At 41.2% G+C, this 22,453-nt stretch overlaps 1 protein-coding gene across 1 annotated transcript in view; it reads left to right on the top strand.

Annotated features, from left to right (window-relative positions):
* Positions 1 to 22,453, top strand: part of PTPRT (protein tyrosine phosphatase receptor type T) — a 475,736-nt gene that overhangs the window by 228,821 nt on the left and 224,462 nt on the right. Inside the window, exon 7 of the mRNA XM_062008833.1 lies at positions 16,110 to 16,403. Within this exon, the coding sequence (XP_061864817.1) occupies positions 16,110 to 16,403 (294 nt within the window). The remainder of the gene's footprint in view (positions 1 to 16,109; positions 16,404 to 22,453) is intronic.

Here is a 22,453-nt window from a genome sequence, read left to right as displayed (position 1 = left end):
AAGATTGACAGTCTGCTTGTGAAATCCCCAGCAACGAGCTACAACTGATTGGAATCCTCTCTGACTTCACTTGGTACAGGATCCTTTCCTAGTCTGGAGCTGTTGGAGACTGCTTGTGTGTGTGTTTCCTTGAAATGTTGAGTTGCATACATCATTCTGAGCTGATTGTGGTCTGCAGAGACTTGAAAACAGTTCCACTAATTACATGCTATCAATGGTAATAATCAAACAGCAATTTATTCATCAGTCAACATCGAGCTTTGACCAGGTGATCCTTGAAAATTGTCCAGTTCTTCTAGATCCTCCTTACCCAGGACCCATGCAATCCTTTCAAGGAGAACCTTAAACAGGCCACAGTCTGCTTTCCTGACATCTAAGGTTATGGTCCTGCTTAAATCCTTGTTCCTGTTTCTTAGGATCATGAACTACTGGTGGATGTCTAGTTGCTCCTACAGCCCTTACAAATGCATTGACTGGATATCCCAGCAAAGGAAGAGCTTCTTTCTGGAGCATGGGGGGCAGAAGACATTGTGTGCTGACCTTTCAGTCACACTCTGGACTATAAGGCTTTACAAACCAATTCAGCAAAGAAGATTGAAGAGGCAGCAGTGTTTTCTTTCCCCCCCTACTTTTACTTGCTGTGGTAATATCTCATAAAACAAGACCTTAAACTTTTGTGGTTAAATTTAATAACTATCTGTAAAAGTCATTTTGATATTGCAGTCCTTTGCTGTAGAAGAGTTTCCTTGTAGCCTCCTGTGTGTTCTTGTTTCTAGTATGAAACGTTGGGCAATGTTCCATTGTAAGCACACCTTGTTTGAGAGGTGCTATGAAATATTAATACTGTGATTTCTAAGATTTGACAAGATCATCTAAATAGTAAGCAATGGACTGTAAGCCTAGACTCCAAAACTGGTGCCACAGGCAGTTAGGAGTCATAAGTTAAAATTGCAAGGGATTGTGTAATGGATTGGCAGCTAATGCAGTACTTGAAATTCATTTGGCATTTACATGCACGGTAAATTCCAAATGAGCTCCTCAGAACTCTATAAAAAGGCAAAAAAAATGTGTGTGTGTGTGTGTGTGAACTGCTTGTTTCTCCCTGTAACGTGTATCCTCTTAGATCTGGATTATCCCTTGCCTTTGTATCCATGTAAGGGTTTGAAAAATTTCTATAAAGAGGTGATTTACATCCTTAGATAAAGTGCAGGCGTTTCCAGCCACACCACAGTAAGTGGACCACTGTTATCTTTGCAGCTGGAGCTTCTACATGCTGTGTGAATTCATCTCAGTTTTACTGTTTCAGAGCAGCTTGCTTTTATGCAGGGAATATTGGTAGATCCTAAGAAAATATAGGCACAGATTTTATTAGCAATGAAGTGAGTGCCTGGCAGTTGCATGGTAGATCACGTTCAGGCTGGCAGTTTGTGACAGATGTGTATGTCACGGCTTTAAATCACTGTGTGGATTTACTGTATTCCATATTTTACTCAACTTCCAATAAGAGTTACACAAATAAATTAAAGTGCAGCTGTCAAGATCAGCAGCAGAGTTGAAGGGATATGTATAATATAATGTATTGAAGAGCTGATGCCTTCTTCTGGAAAACTTTGGAAGTATATTTTGCTAGAAGAAAGCAGCAGATTTGTTTTCACTGTTTGTTTCTCCTGTCTCACATTTAATAATCAAGAACAGCTGTAATCAAGCTGATTCCAGAGGGCTTTGTTACAGTTTCAGGACTGGTTCTGTATCTGTTCCATTAGTTCCAGTGTGTCCTTTTCTGATTATTTAATCTCTTTACCTCTCCTGGAAATAAAATCCTGTAATGTTTTGCCTAGGGTGTATAATACCTCTGCATGAACCAACTGTAGTTGCTCAGAAGGTTTAGATGAGTTTACTTCAGTTCTTTTATGACATTATTGCAGACTTCTTAAAATCAGAGGTTTGTGTAATCTCAGCACAAACTATCTACAACTCTACCTAAAACACTATTACTTTACCCCTGTGCCCAAGACAGGCCAGCTTTGGGTATCATCAGTGTGTGCCTGTCAGTTTGACTAGCTCCCCAGCAATTTCATTTTTGTCTAGTCACTTGGCATTGCTCACTTTTAATGTAAGTTACTGGCTCTGCTTTTCTTTGGGGTTGTTAGGGTCTCTGGCCAGACCCTCAGAGGCAGGCTTCACTCCACTGCCTTGCAACCACTGTGTTTAGTGAGTAGCGTTCTTCCTTGACTAACTCATCATCTCCTCTTTCCCAGTACTGCAGCATCTAATCAAGTACTCATGTTTTGGTGAAAAGTCTGGGCAACCACAAAGATGTTCTCCCTTGCCCCCACTTCTTACTCCTGGTCATTGCAGAGTTTTTGACAGCCATCAGTTTGCAGAATTAGGATGCCTGGAATTTGTCTGTGCCAGAGTCCATAAATGTATCGTTTCCACAGTTCTAGAAAGCACAAAGTCTTTCTGCCCAGCAGACAGTGTTTTTTGTCTCTCTCCAGACTTGTTATAGTCACCTATTCAATAGACTAAATTCATCAAGTCTTCTTTAATCATGTTCATTGGGCTGTGGAGCAATGCCAGGGTCCTACTAAGCAACAAATGGGTTCAGAGCAGGCACAGTGCAGATTCTGTTAGAAAATAGTTCCCTCTGGTGCTGGTTCTTATCAGCTTGCCTGTGAAGGATAGGAAATCATCATTACAGAGTAGTGGGGAACAAAAGAGCAGAAACTTGGCTTATTTGCATCACAGTGGTAACTCTATTTTCTTTGGATTTGTACCAGCATAAACTACAGAAGAACTGGGCACAAAGCCAAAGAATCTTTGTATTTTTTAAATAATTAAGCAAATCTACAAGGAGCTAAGCTGATGAATGGGTAACAAATGATGGTGACATGATCAGAAGCCACCCATTAAAGCCAAGTGTTACACCATAAGCTCTATCTGCCTGTTCTCAGCTCAGGAGGTGATCTGCTGTTTTTGAGGATACCTTGGCAAGGAGAAGTCAGAGTGAAGTAAAAGGAATTTGGTTTAAATAGCCTTACCAAGCAGTAAGCTTCTCAGGTGCAAGCATTTTGGTTAAGAGTTGACCTGCAATATTTTTCTCTAGCTCTTCCAAAGGCTGTGGTTCTGCCTAACAATGCACTTCCAGGGATTTTTATTTGGGCTTCAAGCAGGGCATGTAAATTTAAAAGATCTCATTAGATATTAACTGGAATTTCATAGAATCACAGAATGGTGGGGTTGGAAGGGACCTTTAAAGATCATCCAGTCCAACTCCCAGCAGAAGCAGCTCCCACCTAGATCAGGTCACACAGGAACGTGTCCAGGTGGGTCTTGGAGCCCTCCAAGGAAGGAGCCTCCACACCCTCCCTGGGCAGCCTGGGCCAGGGCTCCCTCACTGAAACAGGGAAACAGCCTTTCCTTATGTTTAACTGGAACTGTTTGTGTTCCAGCTTCATCCCATCAGCCCTTGTCCTGTTGCTAGATACAATAGAAAAAAGGGATGTCCCAACCTCCCGACACCCACCAGTTAGATATTTGTAACTATTAATGAAATCTCCCCCCCCCGCCCCGTCTCCTCTTCTCCAGACTGAACAGCCCCAGTTCCTGCAGTCTTTCCTTGTCTGAAAGATGCTCCAGTCTCCTGATCATCTTGGTGGCCCTGCACTGGCCTCTCTCCAGCAGTTCCCTGTCCCTCTTGCTGAGGAGCCCAGAACTGGACACAGGACTCCAGATGAGGCCTCACCAGGGCAGAATAGAGAGGGAGAAGAACTTCCCTTGACCTGCTGCCCACGCTCTTCTTGATGCATCCCAGGCTGCCGTTGGTTTCTTGCCCATGAGGGCACATTGCTGGGTCATGGTCAGTTTATTATCAATCAGGACTCCCAGGTCTTTCTTTGGATAGTGTTGGTTTCTGCTAGTAAAGACAAAAACCAGAAGAACAGAACAGAAGAAAAAGTGAGGATCTGAATACTATACTTTGCATAATCAGATCAGGTCCTTTTAGACAATTGTGCAAGACTGTTCTAGATATTTTGTGTAGCTGTTCTTCCTGACAGTTTCTGCGTTTCAAGGAAATGTTGCATTACTGTTTCATGTTGAGATGTCTTAGAAATTGAATGTTTAGCCAGGTATCTGACAGGAATTACTGACAGTACGAAAGGTTACTTTTGACCTCCTGCTTAATAATTATATAGCAATAAAATGACTAACACAGATATTCATAAAGATACATATGACAGCCTATACAGCCACTTCTCTGCTTACATTTTTCCTTTGATCTGCATCAGCAGGAATTGCATATATACAAAGTAATGGGAAAGCAAAGCCTTCTGTATCCTAACTCCATTTTATGGAGGGAGCAAATGCCCAGATAACCAATGTGTGATACTTTGATGTGAAAGGTGCAGCTCTAGAGTTCCAAATATAGATTTCCTAACTTTTGGGCATCTCCTTGGTGAACCTGTTTATCAACACATCAAATCACAGAACAGTGGAACTGAACAGGATGACTTCTCTACTGAGTGAAGAAGTGCAATCCTTGTGCAAAGTGATAAACATTCCTTGCAAAAAGGAAAAAGACTTTTGCACATCATGGTTTGCAACTCGAATGTAGGAAGAAAACTTCTAGTGCCTAATAGTATGTTGGTCATTTTGCATTTCAGATGCTGATTCTTCAGTTTTACAGGATGACATGTTGTTCAGGCTGCTGCTAATTATGTACTCACTATTATGGTAATTGGCATCTCTCAAATTTGTTGTTATGACTACAGAGTACTTGGTAACAGGCTGATAACGCATGAAGACTGCAGCCCGTCTTGCTGGCTGAGTCTCATCAGCGTTTCTTTCTGTTCTGTCTGTCCACTGTGCTGAGTTACAAGCTGTTTAGTGTAGACTGTTTGTACAGTGCTTATCACCATGATGTTAGAGACATCACAGCAATACAAATGCTGCAGGTATATGCATATATAAACATGTGTCACCCACTTCTTTTGGTCAGTGACCACAGACCACACTCTGCAGTAGTGTGCTGCTTGATCAGATTTTGTCTAATGGCTAAGTAGTATGGTATCTTGTTTGATTCACCCAGAAAGCATGGGTGAATTGCTGCTGCTTGATGATTTTTGACCTTTTTGATAGCCATAAGTAGAAAATACTGGTATTAGAGATTGGCAGATTAGATTATCAAAGTTTTTATACCAGCCTGCATTGTCCTGAAAGGATGAACAATCATTGTGATCTATATCCTTTCTACTGTTCTTCATATTGTTAAAAATCCCTTCTCCCATGTCTTGGTTGATGTCCCATCCTCTTTTGCCCCTGTGTTCAGCACACACTGAATCTCAGGAGCTTAATAAATGTGTGCCTGTAGGGGACCAGACCGTAAGAAACTCTCAGCTGATTAAACCAGCAAATACAAATTGAATCTGAACCTTCTCAGAAAAGCCCTGGTTCAATTTGCACTGGTTGAGGGAGTAATAATGTACTGTGAACAGAAAACTGAACAGAAAAGTGTGCTTCAGTGAAGGAACTAATAGTAGTCTACTTAGTAATATGTACAGATAGTTCCTGGACATCTGCATCTTCTGTTTTGGGAAGATTTGTAGGACAATAAATACCCTGTTAGCTCCTTGATTAAAGCCTTTTAACCTACCCTTAGAACATATATTCATATAATAAGTCTTTTCTTTGAAGAAAGCTGATTTGAGGGCTTGGTGGATATACATAAAGCTTGTTCTAATGGGAATCAAACATAGCTTCTCTGGATGAGCAGGTTGCTGTTGCATAACCTGAACTGCAGGAAGATCCTGTCTGTGCAGGACTCAAGTTGATTTAACGGTTGTTTCCAGGTATGGGACCCATTAGAAACCACTTTAGTTCTAGCAGCCTACACTCCATAGGCCATGCTACAGCTCTTCCAAATCCTAAACAGGCTTCCATTTATCTAATGGTAGGAGATCTTGTTTTTATTAATGGTCTTGGGGGCAACACAACAGCAATCAAGGAATATCAAACAAAAGAATTCCTTAACTAACTTCAGGCATTCTTGGGAATGTTGGGAGACTTATGGAAAACCATGGAAAACTCTAACATCCAGAATCCTGCATCTTTAGTCACCTTCAAGTCTACAGGCAACATCCTGTTTGCTTTTCCTTACTTGAGCTGTTAGATTTATTGGAGCGGTCTGGACTCTTGGTTAGGGAATTGCTCCCTGTGCTTGGGCATTTTCTTCCATTGTGCTGCAGCTGGGGAAATTACCAGCTTTATTTCCCCTCCCCCATAATTTCTCTGCTATTGGCTGTTTACCTTGTTGGTAGCTCTAAGAATAGATGAGTAGAAATGTCATTCTTTGTTCACCACTGTAGTTTGCTGTCTTCAATCTCTTGTCTTTAATGGCTACAAAATAGGTTCTTTCATACACAAAAGAGATTTTGAAATGTCTCTTCTATGCTGTTTCACACAGAGGTTGTGATGCAGCATTTTCAAATAAAATGGGGTGTATCAGACATGAAGTTGGTGGTGTCAACAGGCCTGACTTTTCAACTGTTTGCAAGTGTAGGGTGCCATTAAACATGTGCACATGTTGTATGGACTCAGTCTGCATGAATCCTGTGCTCCAAACCAAACCATTCTTCTCAAGATTTCTTTTTTTGTATGAACGTGACTAATAGAAGAAGAAAAAAGGGAAGACAAGAAACTAGTTTGCACTGTCACTAAGTTAGCAAGGCTTTTAAGTGTAACTAGGTAATGTCAGATATTGTAGCATTTTAGCAGCGTGAAGAACAAGTCCAAAGCTCTGTTCAACTTCTGTTGAGGTAAAATGGAACAAGCAGGCAAAGTATCCTGTCAAAAAATCCTCATATTGTTGCAGCATGTTCAGGGTAAATAGGATTGACTGTCTGGTATTCTTTCAGTTCCATTCAGAAGTTGAAAGTTTGTTCACTCTTTCAGGAAAAAAATCCAGTTGGAATATCTAGATATTAAAGTAACCATTTGGTTTTGGGAAGGTGTGTGTGTAACAGGCAGACTTCCTTCTCTTGGGCATATTTTACACTAGCCAGAAAGACTGGGATAAGACTTCAAGTTGAAAGAGATTCCTTTTATCTTCTGGAAATTGCCATGGAACTCCAATCTGCTCTTCCTGATGTTTACCTTGCTAGACAATATGATTCTTTTTGCCACCAGAACCAAAGATTCTTGCCACTCTGACATTTTAATAAACGATTAGATTGCTCGTGTACCTGTGAGAACAATGTGGCAGCAAAACAGTTATTGGCAGCAACTTGGCTCTTTTTCACACTTTGTTGCTTATATACTGTCAGTAAAAGTGGAAGGATGATTAATCTCCATGTTGCATTTCTGGGATGGAAAGTGCTGCTTTAGCTGTAAACCATAGCACTATTCATGTTGGTGTTATTACTGTGTGTGTTTTGGAACCTGCAGAAGGAATGTTTCAGTATCATTGTTGTCCAGATATCAGGTAGTTTCTTTAGGTTTCCCAGGGTATACATCTGTGCTTACTCCCAGAGAAAGGAGTGAACACTTTGAAATTTGAATGAAGCATAGCTCTGACAACAGCAAAGTCTGCTCTTCCCCTGTGCTAACCACGTTCCTCCCAGGCTGCCCAGGCATGTCATTGCAGCCAGTGAGACAGCAGGAGTGGCTTTCTGAACAGAGCACTCAGCAAAGTTCTTTTAAAAATTAGTCAATTCTGTTTCATCCAAGCTTTGTGTGAATACTGACATCTGAACTGTAGTCTTGTTCAGTTCAGTATTGAGAAAACATGCACTCAGGTGCCCATCCATGCTGAGACTTAGTTGCCTGGATAATGGGTTTGATGCTGCTTCACCTGATACAGATACACTGGTTGAAGAGTTCCTGGGATGGTGCTTTAGTGGTGTGGCCTCCCAAGCTCCCTGTTGGCACGCTTGCTACTTACTGTTACAACATCAACTCTTGAGAGGCCATGCCAGATTGGACTTGACTCCTCACAGTCAAACGTGATTAGTGTTTTTCACAGATCTGTCATGGGAAAATAAATGCTTAAATGAAAACATTTTGTGGGCTGGATGAGCTTAAATTTCTATGTGAAGTCTGGCATACACTCCTTTGTAGATGGTCATAAAGTCTGTAGGTTGGAACACAGGACTACATTCAGTCTCTGGCCCTGCAGCCAGCCATTAATCATTATTTCCAGTTATAAACCAACAAACTCGTATTTGCTTCACCAATATGTTGTGAGGATTAACCATGAGCAGTTCCTTGAAATGCACTGCATGTGCACACACCAGTGTCCCCACTCTTTAAATTGCCCCAGCTCTGAGGTGCATAATGTATTTGTGAGAAGAGAGATCAGTCTCAGTGGAGCAACAGCAGGATGGATGTCTTTGAGGCTGCAAGTCACTGCCATGGTGGTCTCTCATATTTAAACTCCAGCCTGACTACTGCCTTAGTTGTTCTTATTGCTCCTCATGTGTTCTGCACATCTCTAGCTGGTGTACATAGCTGTAAAAGGTAGTGGGGTGTTTAATTCCTCACTTTGCCTTAACTGAAATGAAGAATCCTGCCTCAGGCTTTTCTTGCAAAGCTAGCAGGTTGCTATGGATTAAGCTACTTAATCAATCCAGACAAACCATTCCATGCTGTTTCCTAGTAGTCAATACCTCCAGTCACTTGCCATTTCAGCAGCTTAGAGACTAGCAATCCTTCATTCTGCAGACAGAGATGTGCCAGAAAGCAAAAGTTGCTAAATAACCACTACAGACAAAGCTATAAAATCTTTTTGCCTTCATCCTTTCCCACAATCATAAGCTGGTAGCGTAGCAACTGATGAAGCTGCTTGAACTTGAGTTGACCTGAAATTACATGTTTCAGGGTTTATGTGTTTATTCCTGCCTTTCTACTTTTTTCTGATGCTTGTTGAGTTTACATTTCCAGTCCCTATGGGAGCTTAGCAGCTTGTTCATGCAGAAACCCGAAATAGATTTAATAACACATGATACATGAGCTTAAATAGTCTGTGGAGTTAGAAACATGAGACAGAGCTAAAGCTGGCCCTGACTACTGCCTGGCAGAGAGGACATTCTTGATGGGATGTGGATGCAGTATTATCTTTGTACACACTTGGTGGAGCTGTAAGAAGGAAGAGCCTCTTCTGGAGAGGTGTTTCAAATTGTAGTGCTACAGAACTGGCTGTTAAAGGAAGCAGTGCAGTGGCAACATGCACAGGTGAGAGTAACCCTGGGATCTCTCACACAAAGGAAACAAAGTTCAGGTTCAGGGGTAACCTGCAAGTTGACTGGCTGTTGGTGCATGCACAGCTGCAGCAATTTCTAGTGGAGAAATCAGTATGTTTTTCACCACTTTCTGAAGAGCTCCAGTATTTTCAGCTCCCTTGTTGAAGGACAGATGAAACCCAGTTCTCATACTTTGTGATACTTTTGTAATTATTCAGAGATCATCTTATGTTCAACCTGGGTGTAGTTTTCTCCATAGGTCATTTCAAGACTAATATCAAATGTTGGACCCCCCACACCTGGTGTGTCTGTCACCAAGGGCAAGTTTTGAGAAATGAGGGAAGCAGGAAAATAAGAGAAATTACTAATTCTTGTATGAGGAAAATATATGAAGGATGAATTTAGAGAATGGGACTTGGTTCAAGTAAGCCAGATGTGCTCCTGGAGGAGCAAAAATGGAGCAGTTTAAATGCTGATTGGAGAAAGTTGTGGTGGTTTTACTGTTTACTTTGTCAAATGAAAACAGAACCATTTTTCTGTGTGTGACAGTCTCAACAGATGGGGTTAAGCTGCTCCAGCCTCAGAACAGTCTTTGTGAGAGAATGAGATTTTTTTCTCTGACAAGCACTTTAAGTATTGAATTATTAAATCAAAGGGCATCACTGTCACCAGTGCATGCTCCAGCTGCATATATTAAAGGGAACTGAGTTGTGCTCATTTTCCAGAGAAAACTGTAATCATTTATCTTCATGTGATGCTTTTACACTGCAGCACCTGATTTCTCCTCCCCTGAAGGAGGGCATTCAGACATGTCCTGGTTTCCACTGGGACAGAGTTGATTTCTTCCCTTGTAGCTGGTGCAGGGCTGTGGTTTGGATTTAGGGTGAGAATAATGTTGATATCACACTGATGTTTGAGTTGATGCTCAGTAGTGCTCATCCTAAGGGAAGGACTTGTCACTTTCCTGTGCTCTGCCAGCGTGGAGGGGCACAAGGGGCTGGGAGGGAGCCTGGCCAGGAGAGCTGACCCCAGCTAGTCACAGGGATAGTCCACACCACAGAACATCATGCCCAGTACAGAAACTGGGGGGAGTTGTTGGAGAGGGTCAGATCACTGCTGGGACATCAGTCAGGGGATGGGGAGCAACTGCCTTGGGCATCACTTGTCTTTTAAGGGGTTTATTTCATAAAATCATAGATTGGTAGAGGTTGGAAGGGACCTTTAGAGACCATATAGTTCAACCCCCTGCTAAAACAAGTTCCCCTCAATCAGGGGGCACAGAAATGTGTCCAGGTGAGTTTGAAACCTCCTGAGAAGGAGCCTCCACACCCTCCCTGGGCAGCCTGGGCCAGGGCTCCCTCACTTGAGCAGTGATAAGAGTTTTTCTTTCTGTTTAAATGGAACTTTTTGTGTTCCAGCTTCTTCCCATCACCCCGTGTCCTGTCACTAGATACAGCAGAAAAAAAGTGCTGCCCCAACCTCCTGACACCCACCATTTATATATTGGTAAATATTATTGAGATTCCAACTGCATTCTCCTCCAGGCTGAACAGCCCCAGGTCCCACAGCCTTTCCTCATAAGGAAGATGCTCCAGTCTCATGATCATCTTGGTGTCCCTGCACTGGCCTCTCTCCAGCAGTTCCCTGTTCCTCTGGAGCTGGGGAGCCCAGAACTGGACACAGTTTGGGGGTTTCTTTTTAATTTCCTTTCATTACAATTGTAACTCTATTTTATTATTGCTGTTATTAGATTTTCTTTTAGATATTACACTGTTCTTATCTCAACCCGTGAGCTTTGCATTTTTCCCCCCTGATTCCCCTCCCCGTCCCACTGAGGGGAGAACAGCAAGTGAGCAGCTGCTGGTGCTTAGTTGCTGTGTGTGGTTAAACCAGAGAAGGTTCAAGGAGCATGCAGGTGCTTGGTGTTATTACTTGCTGAGCAGTTCCTTGCACAGCTCTCTCTGTGGCTTACCTCTTTTAATAGACTAAATGCTCTGATGCCTCACTGTATTTCACACTGAAGGCCAAGCACTGACTAAATAAGAGTAAGGAGGTTAAGTACTTCTCACCTAAATTTTAATACCAGTCTAAAGAGGGAGGGAGCAGGGAGCAGTTAGGTTTTTTTTCTCTTTCAGATACATACCATAAAATTAGTCTGTTTCTCTCCATTGAGAAGAAACCTGAGGTCACTAGTCCAGGCTTGAAGATACAGAAGCTACAGAGTAAAAAGATGTTTTTAATCAGCTTATGAATGACTAAATTCTTAAGGCACAAAAGTCTTTGTGTTTATCCTCTCGTGGTTCAGAAAAGATCTCTAAACAGAATCACTCTATAACAATGTCATTCCATAAGCACAAGGAAGCATACTGCTGCTCTTGTCCATGATGTCAGTTTGCAATTGAAAAACTCAGAAAATTACATGTGCTTTAAAAAATGAGAGTTAATTGTCCATGATTCCCAGCCCTGAGGAGCTTGTCATTCTTGGACATCACCCAGAGAGACTGCTTGTGCACTGGGCAGGGTAGTGCTCCTCTCCACGTGAAGAAAGGTTGCCTTGCAGCACTCCTGGTGCACAAGATGTATGGCTGAGCTTCACTGCAGTGCTGGAGGTTCCTAGCTGTGGGAGAGCCTATAGTCACCTTTTCTTTCTCTTTTACATTATAAATGATGGCTCAAAGAGAAGCATTCAGTTCTAATCTATGTGAGTTCTTGTAATAAGCTTTACAATTAGAGCACAGAGTCTTCCACCTAATTCACTTAATTTATGCTGGGGAATGAGATACTGTTCAACTAATCCGATGCTATTTTCTTCTTTATTAGAGAATGAAAGCATCCTCTGAGGCTCTGGTGGGATTCCAGCTAAGCTTCTGAGACACAAATAGTGTGAAATGCTAATGAAATAGTATGCTGCTGTAATTCCCACTTGATATGTGGTGCCCCTCTCCTTTAACCTGTAACACAATTAGCAGAGCTGGCAATGGGCCTGTTCTGACTCTCTCTGGTCTCAGGGAGACTTTGTACATTTTTATTTGCTAAGTTGACACTAATACAGGTGAACTTTCTGCAACCAGGGTTTGTTCTAGCTGTCTTGTGTGGTGACTGCAGTGCTCTTAGGAGATGGTTAAGAGGTTTTCTACTGCTTTATAGTAACACTTGTAAGCAGTACTGTGGCATTCTCTTTAAACCTAGGCAGCCCAGCTGCTTAATTTAGAACATATGTATTCAGATCACCAAGGAGCATTTCCACTGCTTCTTAAGGGGAAAATACATAGAGAATATGTGTTCTTCATTTTCATCCAGCTGAGGCAAGTTCTTCCTTTATATATAAGTGCTACACATACAGTGTTGTGAGTTGTAAAGGGAATAGTCTGTAGTTTTTAATTCTGCTTCTTTTGGGAATCTTGGCAGACGAGCATCCTGCCAAATATTGAGCCTCTTGCTCCATTGGCTTTCTTTGATGATACTGATTGTTTTCTCATGAGGTCTGCCCATTTCTTGGTTTTCTTTGCTATTTTGCTGGTTCTTTGGCCACTTTGCTCAATTCTTTCAAACCTTTCTGGATCATTTGTATTTTCTCTCCCACTTTTTCTACGTGAAACATGACGAGTCCTTTGTAGACAGAAGCATTAGCTCTTCAGGGAAAAGAGAGAAAGAAAAAGCACATGACATTGCTGTGCCAAATGAATATTCTATGTCACAGAGCACTATAGTTACTTAGCACTGTGCTAGGTAATTCTGTGTTGGGAAGAAGTGTCAGATGGAGAGCACTGACATGAGATTTGCCATTATACGGGACAATATCACAGCGTCTAAATGGAGCCCCTCACGCTGCTCTAATGTCTGAGCTCTTTAGCTAAACAATCAACCCACCACAAGCTAAAGGGGTAAATGCCCATTTTTGTCAGTCTTTGATTGCTAAGCAGGTACCAAGCATCCAATTACTAATGATTCATGGGGATGAATATCTCAACAGGGACATGAAGAGACCTGCGAATCCACAGGGCTGCATCACGTAGTATGGGAATGCTCATGGAGGATAAGGGGTTAAATCCTGTGGTGGAAGGGTGATGTTGGCCTGCTGGGACTGCTCTGTTTCATAGTAGGATGCAAAACCAACAGTACAGGCTTTTGCACCTGTAAAATGTGCAGTGTGGTTGATCACAATTATGTGTGTACAAGGCCAATGTGTCAGCGTGTTTGTTTAATCAAGCTCACATAAAGATTTTAATTAAAATAGTGAACTTGTAACATCAGCTGCTCATGTGTAGCTGACAGGGATGTTTAGTGACAAAGGGCAAAAATGGTCCTTATTTATGGGCTAGTTTTGCTAAAGAATGGGTAACTTGTTTAGACCACTTGCAGTTATTTGGCACACAGTGGTATTGGAAAAAATACTCCTTGTCCAGTTGGTACCAGTAGGAAAGAGCCCATTATTTTCACTGAGGTGATTGAGCCTTGAATAATTACTCTAATGCCTGCTTGTCTTAGGTTCTTAGCTTCATAACATGGGGGCAACAATTTAAACTCCCAATTTTCTAATATTCTGCATTTTGAAATGGTTCTTAGTGGAAAATTCACAGGGGAGCTAAAGGGAGAACCAAAATTAGTGGTGGAGATGTAGGGGTGTGAAGAAAACCACCATCATCTTATTTTTTGGCAAGGGAAGGTTTAGATTTGGCATAAAATAGAGAAGACATTAATGCTAGATGTCATCTTGATTCCAATCAGTTTGACAGTAGTGGTTTCCAAACTTCCTAGATGAGACTTTCATGTCTGTTTAGCAGGACAAACTGCTCTATTAATTAAGCTCAGTCCCATAAATCTCTCCTAACTTGCAACTGAATCCCAGAGTAACCTAGATCATGTTGCTATTAAAGTCTACAGCCCAGGAGAAGGGAGTTTAATGTTTTATTTTGTGTTCAGCTGTGGTGTGACTTGTAAGATGTTGGGTTTTTATTGGAAATAAAAATCACCAAGTCTATCTTTTAATTGTCTTGCACCAAAGAACAAGTAATAAACTATTTGTGATGTATAATAATTTGATTTTCAATGAAAATGTATCCACATGCATTTCTGGAAAACAAATTGCTTGGAGAAATAAACTCACTAAGTCAAAACATAATCAGCCTGACATTTCATGTCAGAAACAGATTCTGGCAGGAGTTTGGGGAAGAGTGCAAACTAAAAGCAGAAACAAACATTCCACAAAAGAAACTTAGCTCATGACACTAATTTTTGGTCATGATGGATATCTGTTACAGTTCAGACTGCTGCTTTTGCAGAGGTGCAGTGCACAAGTGCTGCACCCAGTCTCAGGGAGATAACGTGGTTCATTGTAATTAGGTAACCAATCATCTCAGTTGATCATTTTGTATAATAATGGTTTCTGTGCTTTTTTTTTTTCTATTCACTGGGCAGATGTTAACCTGAAAGACTTCTCTGGGGGGGAAAGTCCCATCTTCCTTCCATCATGTGGTGCTCAAACCTTTCTTTCACATTCCTGTGCATCCTGGGTTTTTCCAGGCCTCTGGAAATCACCTTTAAAAGGGATTTCCAGTAACTCCCACAGAACTCTAAAATTAACATCATGCTGGAGTGTTTATAAGGGTTTGTTTTTGCTGAGACATAGATGTCCTTTTTTGTCACCTTACTTTCACAAGAGAGTAGAGTTTGTGTCCTCTGGGCTGAGGGCAAACCACGTAATAGAGAGAGACAGGGAAAGCTAGATGAGATTAAAGAAATTGCTCATAATCTTACACAGTTGAGCTCAGGTTTTTGAAACCACGAGGCATACACAATTCACGTGGCTTCCAATATGCAAGTGCTATTTATACACTGTCAGAGAGGGGGAAGAAATGAAGTCAGGCAGGCAGCCAGAGCCTTGCAGATTTCTGTAGCTTTCATCAAAGGATGCTGCTGTCTTTCATTGGCTTCCTTTTCTTTTTATCACAAAGGTATGATGTTCAGTGGCCAGGTTCCTGCTTCCTCATGATGCTTTTTAGACATCTAGGCACTCTTCAAGTCTGATGGAGACTTTGTTTAAGTGCCTTTGCTCCTGAAGTTGAGCAAACTTTGAAATCAGACATGCCAAGAGGTGCTGATTCACAGATCCCTTAGAGTTTTTCTTATTTCTGAGCTATCAAGAGCCCCAGTTACAGTCAGTTCTAGCAGCATCCTACCTGCTGACATCAGTGACCCAGAGGTTAAATTTGCTACTATTTTCTCAGATGTGGAGCAAGTGCTTTGATTAAAAAACATATTCTTATTTTTTAACCTTTGTTTGGTTTGGTAAAATCACAAAATGAGCAAGGGATTCAAATTTTCCACTCATTGCTAATTGTGCCGTGCTAAGCTTACACCTTGTCTGAACCACACCACCATGGTCAGTGCTGGTGATATTCTGCCAGGTCAGGTCACAGGGCAGAGGAGGGACTGTTGTACTAGAGCCTTTTTATACATTACATATGCAAGTGCACACCAGTCTTCTTTACTTGACTCTTTCCCCCCTCACCCTCCAATATGATACTAGCTGCTATTGCTCCTATGCTTAAAAGAGGGATCTTTTAAACCTTGTGATCTTTTAAAGTGATGTTTGTGTTTTTGAACAGAAGTTGCTTTGTGGTTACTGTGTTTGTGCAGCTGTTTCTGAATGGCAGTATTACTAAGGGGGCTGAATTCTTAGTGAAGACAAAGAGAAGCCATATTCTTTTCAGTAACAGATGAAATTGATGTGAAAGATTTGTTAAATGAGAGGAGAAACTCTGCTCATGTTACAAAAGATTTTGAGACAGCCTTGTCATACAGATACATAGTGGAAATTTGATGCTTTTGACAGGACATCTCAGGCCTCTCATGATTTCTTTTTGTCTCCAGAACCCCCAACTCCCATCGCTCCTCCCGAGCTGCTGGCTGTCGGAGCCACGTACCTGTGGATCAAACCCAACGCCAACTCCATCATTGGAGATGGACCCATCATACTGAAAGAGGTGGAGTATCGGACAACCACCGGGAACTGGGCAGAAACACACATTGTTGACTCTCCTAATTATAAACTGTGGCATCTGGATCCTGATGTGGAGTATGAGATCAGAGTGCTGCTCACTCGCCCCGGAGAAGGAGGCACTGGGCCCCCTGGACCACCACTCACCACAAGAACAAAATGTGCAGGTAGGGTTTCTACCACTTTACAGCACAGATACTTTGGTTCATGGCTGACTTACTAACAAAACATCCTCCACACATCTGTGTCATAAGAGTGCCTCATCATGTTATCAACTTGGATATATCCTGGAATGTTTTACTTCTTATTCCATAGGCAAGTCCTCAGGAAATAACTGTTTGCATGCACGTGGTGTGTTTGCCAAACTTTCTGCTGCTTTGTGTTGGAACAGGCAAACAGGTGAGAGTTTTCCAACCAGTTCTCCTGTAGGAAAATTGTTCTTAAGCAAAATTTTCACTCTGTGAGTGCATAACAAAAGATATGTTGTTCTTGGGTAATGATTCAGCGTTGGTTGTTAACAAGTGGACAGTGCTCTCCATTTATGAGTGCAGTGTGCTGAAGCAGGAAGCATTTTGTTTTTAAAATACATTGTTGTGTTGCATTTGAGGGACTGATTCTTCTCATTGCTTATGGCAAAGAAACCTATTTAAATACTGTGCAGTGCCTTCCCTTTGTCTTTGATATTGGAACAGGTCAATTCCAATCCAGAGACAGAGGTCTGTCTTCTTTCTAAGCCATATTGGTCTTCCCAGGAAAAAGGTCGTGTTCCTCATGGTTTAGATATATTGACGATTCATCTTGTTTTCATACATTAATTGTTTGCCTTTAAGGGAAGGCAAGCTCTGTGCCTTGTGAGGGGATGAACAAAGCAGTTTTCCACCTAGCAGGACTTTTCCACCACACAATTTTCTTTTCAAGGTTTGCAATTTTTTGTAATTTCTGTGAGGTCCTTACTGTGGTGTGAACAAAGGACAGAGACTAAAAGGCTGCTCTTCTCTTTCTGCAACCTTCCTTCCCTCCCTATAAATTAGTGATTTACAGCAAATATATCTAAGTAGTGGAAAGCTTATACAAAAGCATTCTGGTTCTGGTTATTCTTTCTGACCATAGCAAGTGTGAAGAATGCAGACAAATGCCATCCTAGGATGATATTGAGTACTGTGATGTTAGTGTTCCTCACTCACTCTCCCAGCGTGAGCATCCCCAGCAGCATCCTCTACTGAGAGAGGCAGGCTGAGTGTGTTGAGAGGTGGGGAGGCAGATCCTTACTATCTTTCCTTTATTGTATGGATTATAAAGCAATGAACATTTAGAACTGATCTGATTCTGAGGATCTGGCATGGAGATGTTTGTTGATATTCAGTACACTTCCATTGCTAGAAGACATGTTTGGAGGCTTTCCTGCAGATAGGTGGCAAGCAAAAATTGGTGTAGATGATCTCCTGGCCTATTTGGGAAATTGGCACAGGCTCTGCTATTCATCTTTTGACTGTCTCCTCATGCACTAGTACGGTCAAAGTCTCTGACTATTAGCAGAAATAATTACAGAGCTGGTGTGGGACTGTGTGTTTGCATATGGAAACAAGATGTGCTGAGATTTGGTGTGTACTTTATGCATTGTCATGTTGCAGGCACGCTCCCTGCAGCAGCCAAACCTGCAAACTTTCCTGCATTACCTGTGAAGAATGCTTGCTTTAGTTTAATTTACAGATGGGGAAAAAAGACCCCAAAAACGTTGGCTTTGTCAGTAAGGATGTCTTGTACTGAATCCCAAACTGCTGAGTGTCTTTGCTCAGCAAAGGTATCGACTGACATCATGAAGGATGACGTAGATAATTTGTTCAAACTGGCCAAGCTGAGCCACTCACTGTTTCCCCTCCTAATTTACTAATGAAAATCTAACTCCAGAAGGTCATTCTGTTAATGTTACTTGTCATACAGAGCTTGTTGAGATTGATGGTGATGGCATTTATGTTTTGTTTAGGGTGTTGCATGGGAGAAACTGTAATAGTCTTGATCTGATCATGGACTGGAAGAAAGGGAGAGGCTCACCCTGTATCTAAAGATGTGCAACTTCCAAAAAATGCCAGCTGACATGATAGACAAGAAAATGCAAATCATTACCCAATTTCCCTATGTCGTGGAACTCCTTCAAAACACCATATTTTGAGGACAATGTCACAAAACTTCCACAGTAGAGACTTCAAAAAATGTGCTGAACCAAGACAACAGCACCCTTTCCTTGACTTTCCTTGGAGAATCTTATGAGTTACACCAATGAAAGTGGAGGGGTGTAAACAGTTGAGAGATGAGTGATGATGCTTTTAAGTGGTTTTTTTTGTTTCTTTTCTTTGTATCTTAGAGGGAAGTACCAAACTGCTACACATTTGTTGTCCTGTTTTATTGGACTGTGCAGCATTGGTATTGTGTTTATTAGGCCCACTAGTAAAGATAATAAAATTGACTGCAGAAGTAGTAGTAGAGAACATCACCTATACTGGAGAAGTAGTATTTACTTATTGAAATGGCAAGAAACCAGTGTAATCATAAAAGAAGATGTGTGCAGCCTTCCTACAGTGAGAATTCAATGTCCCTTTTACTAAATAATCTTCTTACTGCCTTGTCACGTAGACTTTGTGTATTTGTGTGCCAGGAAGTCTGACACAGCTTCCAGTTGAGGCACAACTTGCAATGAGATTCTTATTTTTTATTTTCATCTCTAAATTAGAACAGGATTTGGGAAGGACCATTCTTTTCTGCCCCTTCAAGCAGCAGAGGCTCATGTATAAAGCTGCAGTTGTCCACTGTGAGTTTCTTGACTGTCAGCCTTTAGACAGAGCAAAAGCATGACCAGAATGGCTCAGCAGGAGCTAAGAAAGTCAGTCCACCACGACCCAACTCTTATCAAGATCATTCATGGTTTTCAGATTCATGATCAGAGTGAATGGAAGTTGTTTCTGTGGACTTCAAAAAGTTTCTCATTATATAACCCCCATAAAAACTAATTATGAAAGGTCTTGCTCTAAATGCACACAAAGAGGTTTTATTAAACTCTAAATTCCCACAAACAGTATGTGCCCAAGCATCTGTTATCCCACTGGTGGGGCTTTTGATTTTCTACAGAGCAGTGTTACAAGGCTTCATTTATATTTGATCTTTAGAAATGATACTGAAAATGAAGTCTCAGCTTTACCTTCTCCCACAGAAAAGCCAGCTGCCAGAAAATATGGCAAACTCTGCTTTTGTAAATGGTTTTGTTGCTGTGGGGTTTGGGTTTTGGGGTTTTTTTTTCGTAGATGATGATAGGTTGTGACTTGGGACAGGAGAAGATTAAATGACCTTGAGGTATAAACCAGCAAACTGTCAGTCAAAGGGAAGAGTTGCTCAGCAGGGAAAGGGGAAAGAGAGGTTGCTTAAGGTTAAGACAAGATGCAGCGTTGAGGGGTGGTTAAAGAAAAGGAAGATAAATTAGTTTATACCCCTAAAACAGGACCAGAGTGATATGTTTGAACATCATTCCCATTTAGTCCAGCACTGTTCTTCTGAGTGTGGTGTTTTTTTCTAGCCATCTTCAATAGTTAAACAGAACTCTTTGAAACCCTTGCTTTGTGGGCTTTGTTGAAGAGAGTGAGCTTTGGGAAGCTGTGATGTGGGAAGCTTAAGGCTTGTTTTCTTCTCTGTGTTTATTTACTGTTCCCCTGGTTTTTTTCCTTTCTTCAGTTGGCACAGAAAAGGAGAATAAAGGAAAAAGGCCTTTTTTCCTCTGGTGGATGGGAAAGAGGAAAGGAAGACCTTGCAGATGAGGCCATCATTGTGGGGGGAATCTCATCTGAAAAGTGTTTCCCTTCAAGGAGGATGAAAGTGTAAGGCCAAAGGGTAACATTGAAATGAATATTAATAAAGGGACAGAGATAAGATTTTCTTTACAAATAGTATTCAGTCAGTATTTTAAACAGGTCTAGAAAAGCTATCTTGAACATTAGCTTTTTGGCCTTTTTGGATCATGGCACCAGGTAACTTGTAAGATGAGGTAGGTTTTGTAACCTGGAGGTTTGGAAACTTCCCAGTCTCACAGGAGAATTGCTTGCTAAGGGATAAGAGGGGAGAAAGTCTTGAGAAACCCTGTAATTTCCACTCCCCTGCCCCAAACAGATATGGCAATGGGTGTTCATAGAACAAGCTTCTCATAATAGGAGGCTTGTCCTCATATGAAAACATTCACATGGATCACATGCAACCTATCTCTTAAGATAAGCTGCTAGAGACTGGGTTATTCAGCAGGAGGATGTGATTTAGCTCCTGGAGGAAGGAGCAGTTGTCAAGATCAATACTCAATTTTTGTTCTTGGCCTAGGGAAATAAAAGTGAGTCTTGAATGATGTGGCTGAATTCAATACTCCCTTTAAAAATAGTCAGGATAAAGTAGCTGATATAAATGCAAATGCTCTGTACGTTCAGACTTTGATGTGGTGTCGCCAAGCAGTCGGAAAACCTTTTCCTTTAGTTATTATTAAAATGTACTTTGTTGCCATGAAATCTTGTGAAATTTAGAAGTAGTAAGCAGCTTTTACCATTTTCTTTTTCATTTCCAGACTATGTTTTCATGTTTTATAGGAACATTTTTGTCTGCTGCTCTGTTACAAACGTTAGAAAAGGAAGATAGTTGTGTGCTGTTACGAAATGCACAAACTGAACAACCAGGAGGTGACTGTTGTGAGCTGAGTTAGTGTGAGCTGTTACAACAGGTTCAAAAATACTTCTTTCTGGTTTAATTATAAGGTGATAGCTCCTGTTAAATAGGGAACATTCACATGTTAATGTTGAAATATAAGATTCAAGGTTGCTGTATCGCTGCTGTCATTTTTTTTCCTCATGCTTACAAAAACAAAGCCAACCTGAAAAAAATGGATCAAAGCACTACAGAAGTGGCATATCAAGTGATTTGAAAGGGATTTCTGTACAATGGGTGCATGAGTATTATTAGAATCACTGATTCACAGACTAATTTAACCCGGAGTTACTCTAAGCCTTGTCCTGAAACACACATTCATTTACCTGTTACTATCAGTTAAATTTTACCTCTTACCTCCACTGTCTTCTATAACTTTAAGTGTAGACAATAGTGAAAATAGATGCTTTTTTAGCAAGATTAACTGCTTTTGAAAAGCACTTTCTATAGATTATTAGCAGTGAAGGAAGACTTTACCAGTGTTTCTTGTTTCCTGCGTGCTGTTGAGGGACCTTTTTCTCAGCGATGGGAAGACAAACCTCTGCAGTGTGTGTCCTGCTTGTGCTTGGTTTTGATCTCTTGCTAAATCCCCTGGAACAAAGACAAGGAAACACGGTGGTCGTTCTCTGATCTAGTGTCTGTTCCCAAAAGCCAGACAGTGCTGCAGATGAGCTGCTGAGAATGGCGGCATCTTGTGTCTTGAGTTTTGGGATGTGGATCCACCGAAGCCTATGGGACTTGTATATCTTTTAGTGACTTTGTCTGCTTAGCTTGATGATTGAAAGTCTGTTTTCATTCCACCTCAATAGCCTTTGGCATGTCAGCTAGAGAAATAAAAGCAGAGTGACAAAAACATGATATTTCTTCTTCTTGATCCTTGATCCCAAGTTCGTGCTTGGAAACAGCCTGGTGGCATTGTTAGAAGACAGAGGCTTTGTCTGTACCGTGTCCTAACAGCTTCAGTCCATTTGCATGTAAGATGATGATTTTCTCTGCCAAATCATTTAAACAGGTAATGTATCTTGATTTCTACTGTGTTCTTTCCCCTTCCTCACATAATTTTAGACTGACTAGAAAACATCCACCTTATAAGTAGCAGTTGAAAGAAAAAGTATTTGCCAATGATAGGCATTTTGTGGCTGTGAGGTTGTTGGAGTGCTCTCCTTGTCTCTCTTTTTCAGTTCTCAACTTCTGTTCAGCTCATAATGTGTATCTTCAGACCTCTTAGGCAACATGGACTACGCCTCAGTGTAAACTACAGAGCTCTGAAGGAAGCCAAGTGTATTTCTAGTTTCTCTTCAAGTTGCAGAGGTGCAGTTGGTGACACATGTAGGTGTGTTTCAGGCAGAAGAGACCTCTTTGAGCAACTATAAAAATCAAGTTATGGATGTATTGACTGTAGAAATGCCAAACTGGAAAGATACCTTTCAAGGAACAGAGGATAGATTAGATCTACAAATTAGTTACTGCAAAAGAATTGAAAGAAGAG

This window comes from Colius striatus, chromosome 16, assembly GCF_028858725.1.
Source record: "Colius striatus isolate bColStr4 chromosome 16, bColStr4.1.hap1, whole genome shotgun sequence".
Classification (NCBI taxonomy): domain Eukaryota; kingdom Metazoa; phylum Chordata; class Aves; order Coliiformes; family Coliidae; genus Colius; species Colius striatus.
The sequence above is the reverse complement of the archived record's forward strand: the minus strand, read 5'-3'. Positions and strand labels throughout refer to the sequence as shown.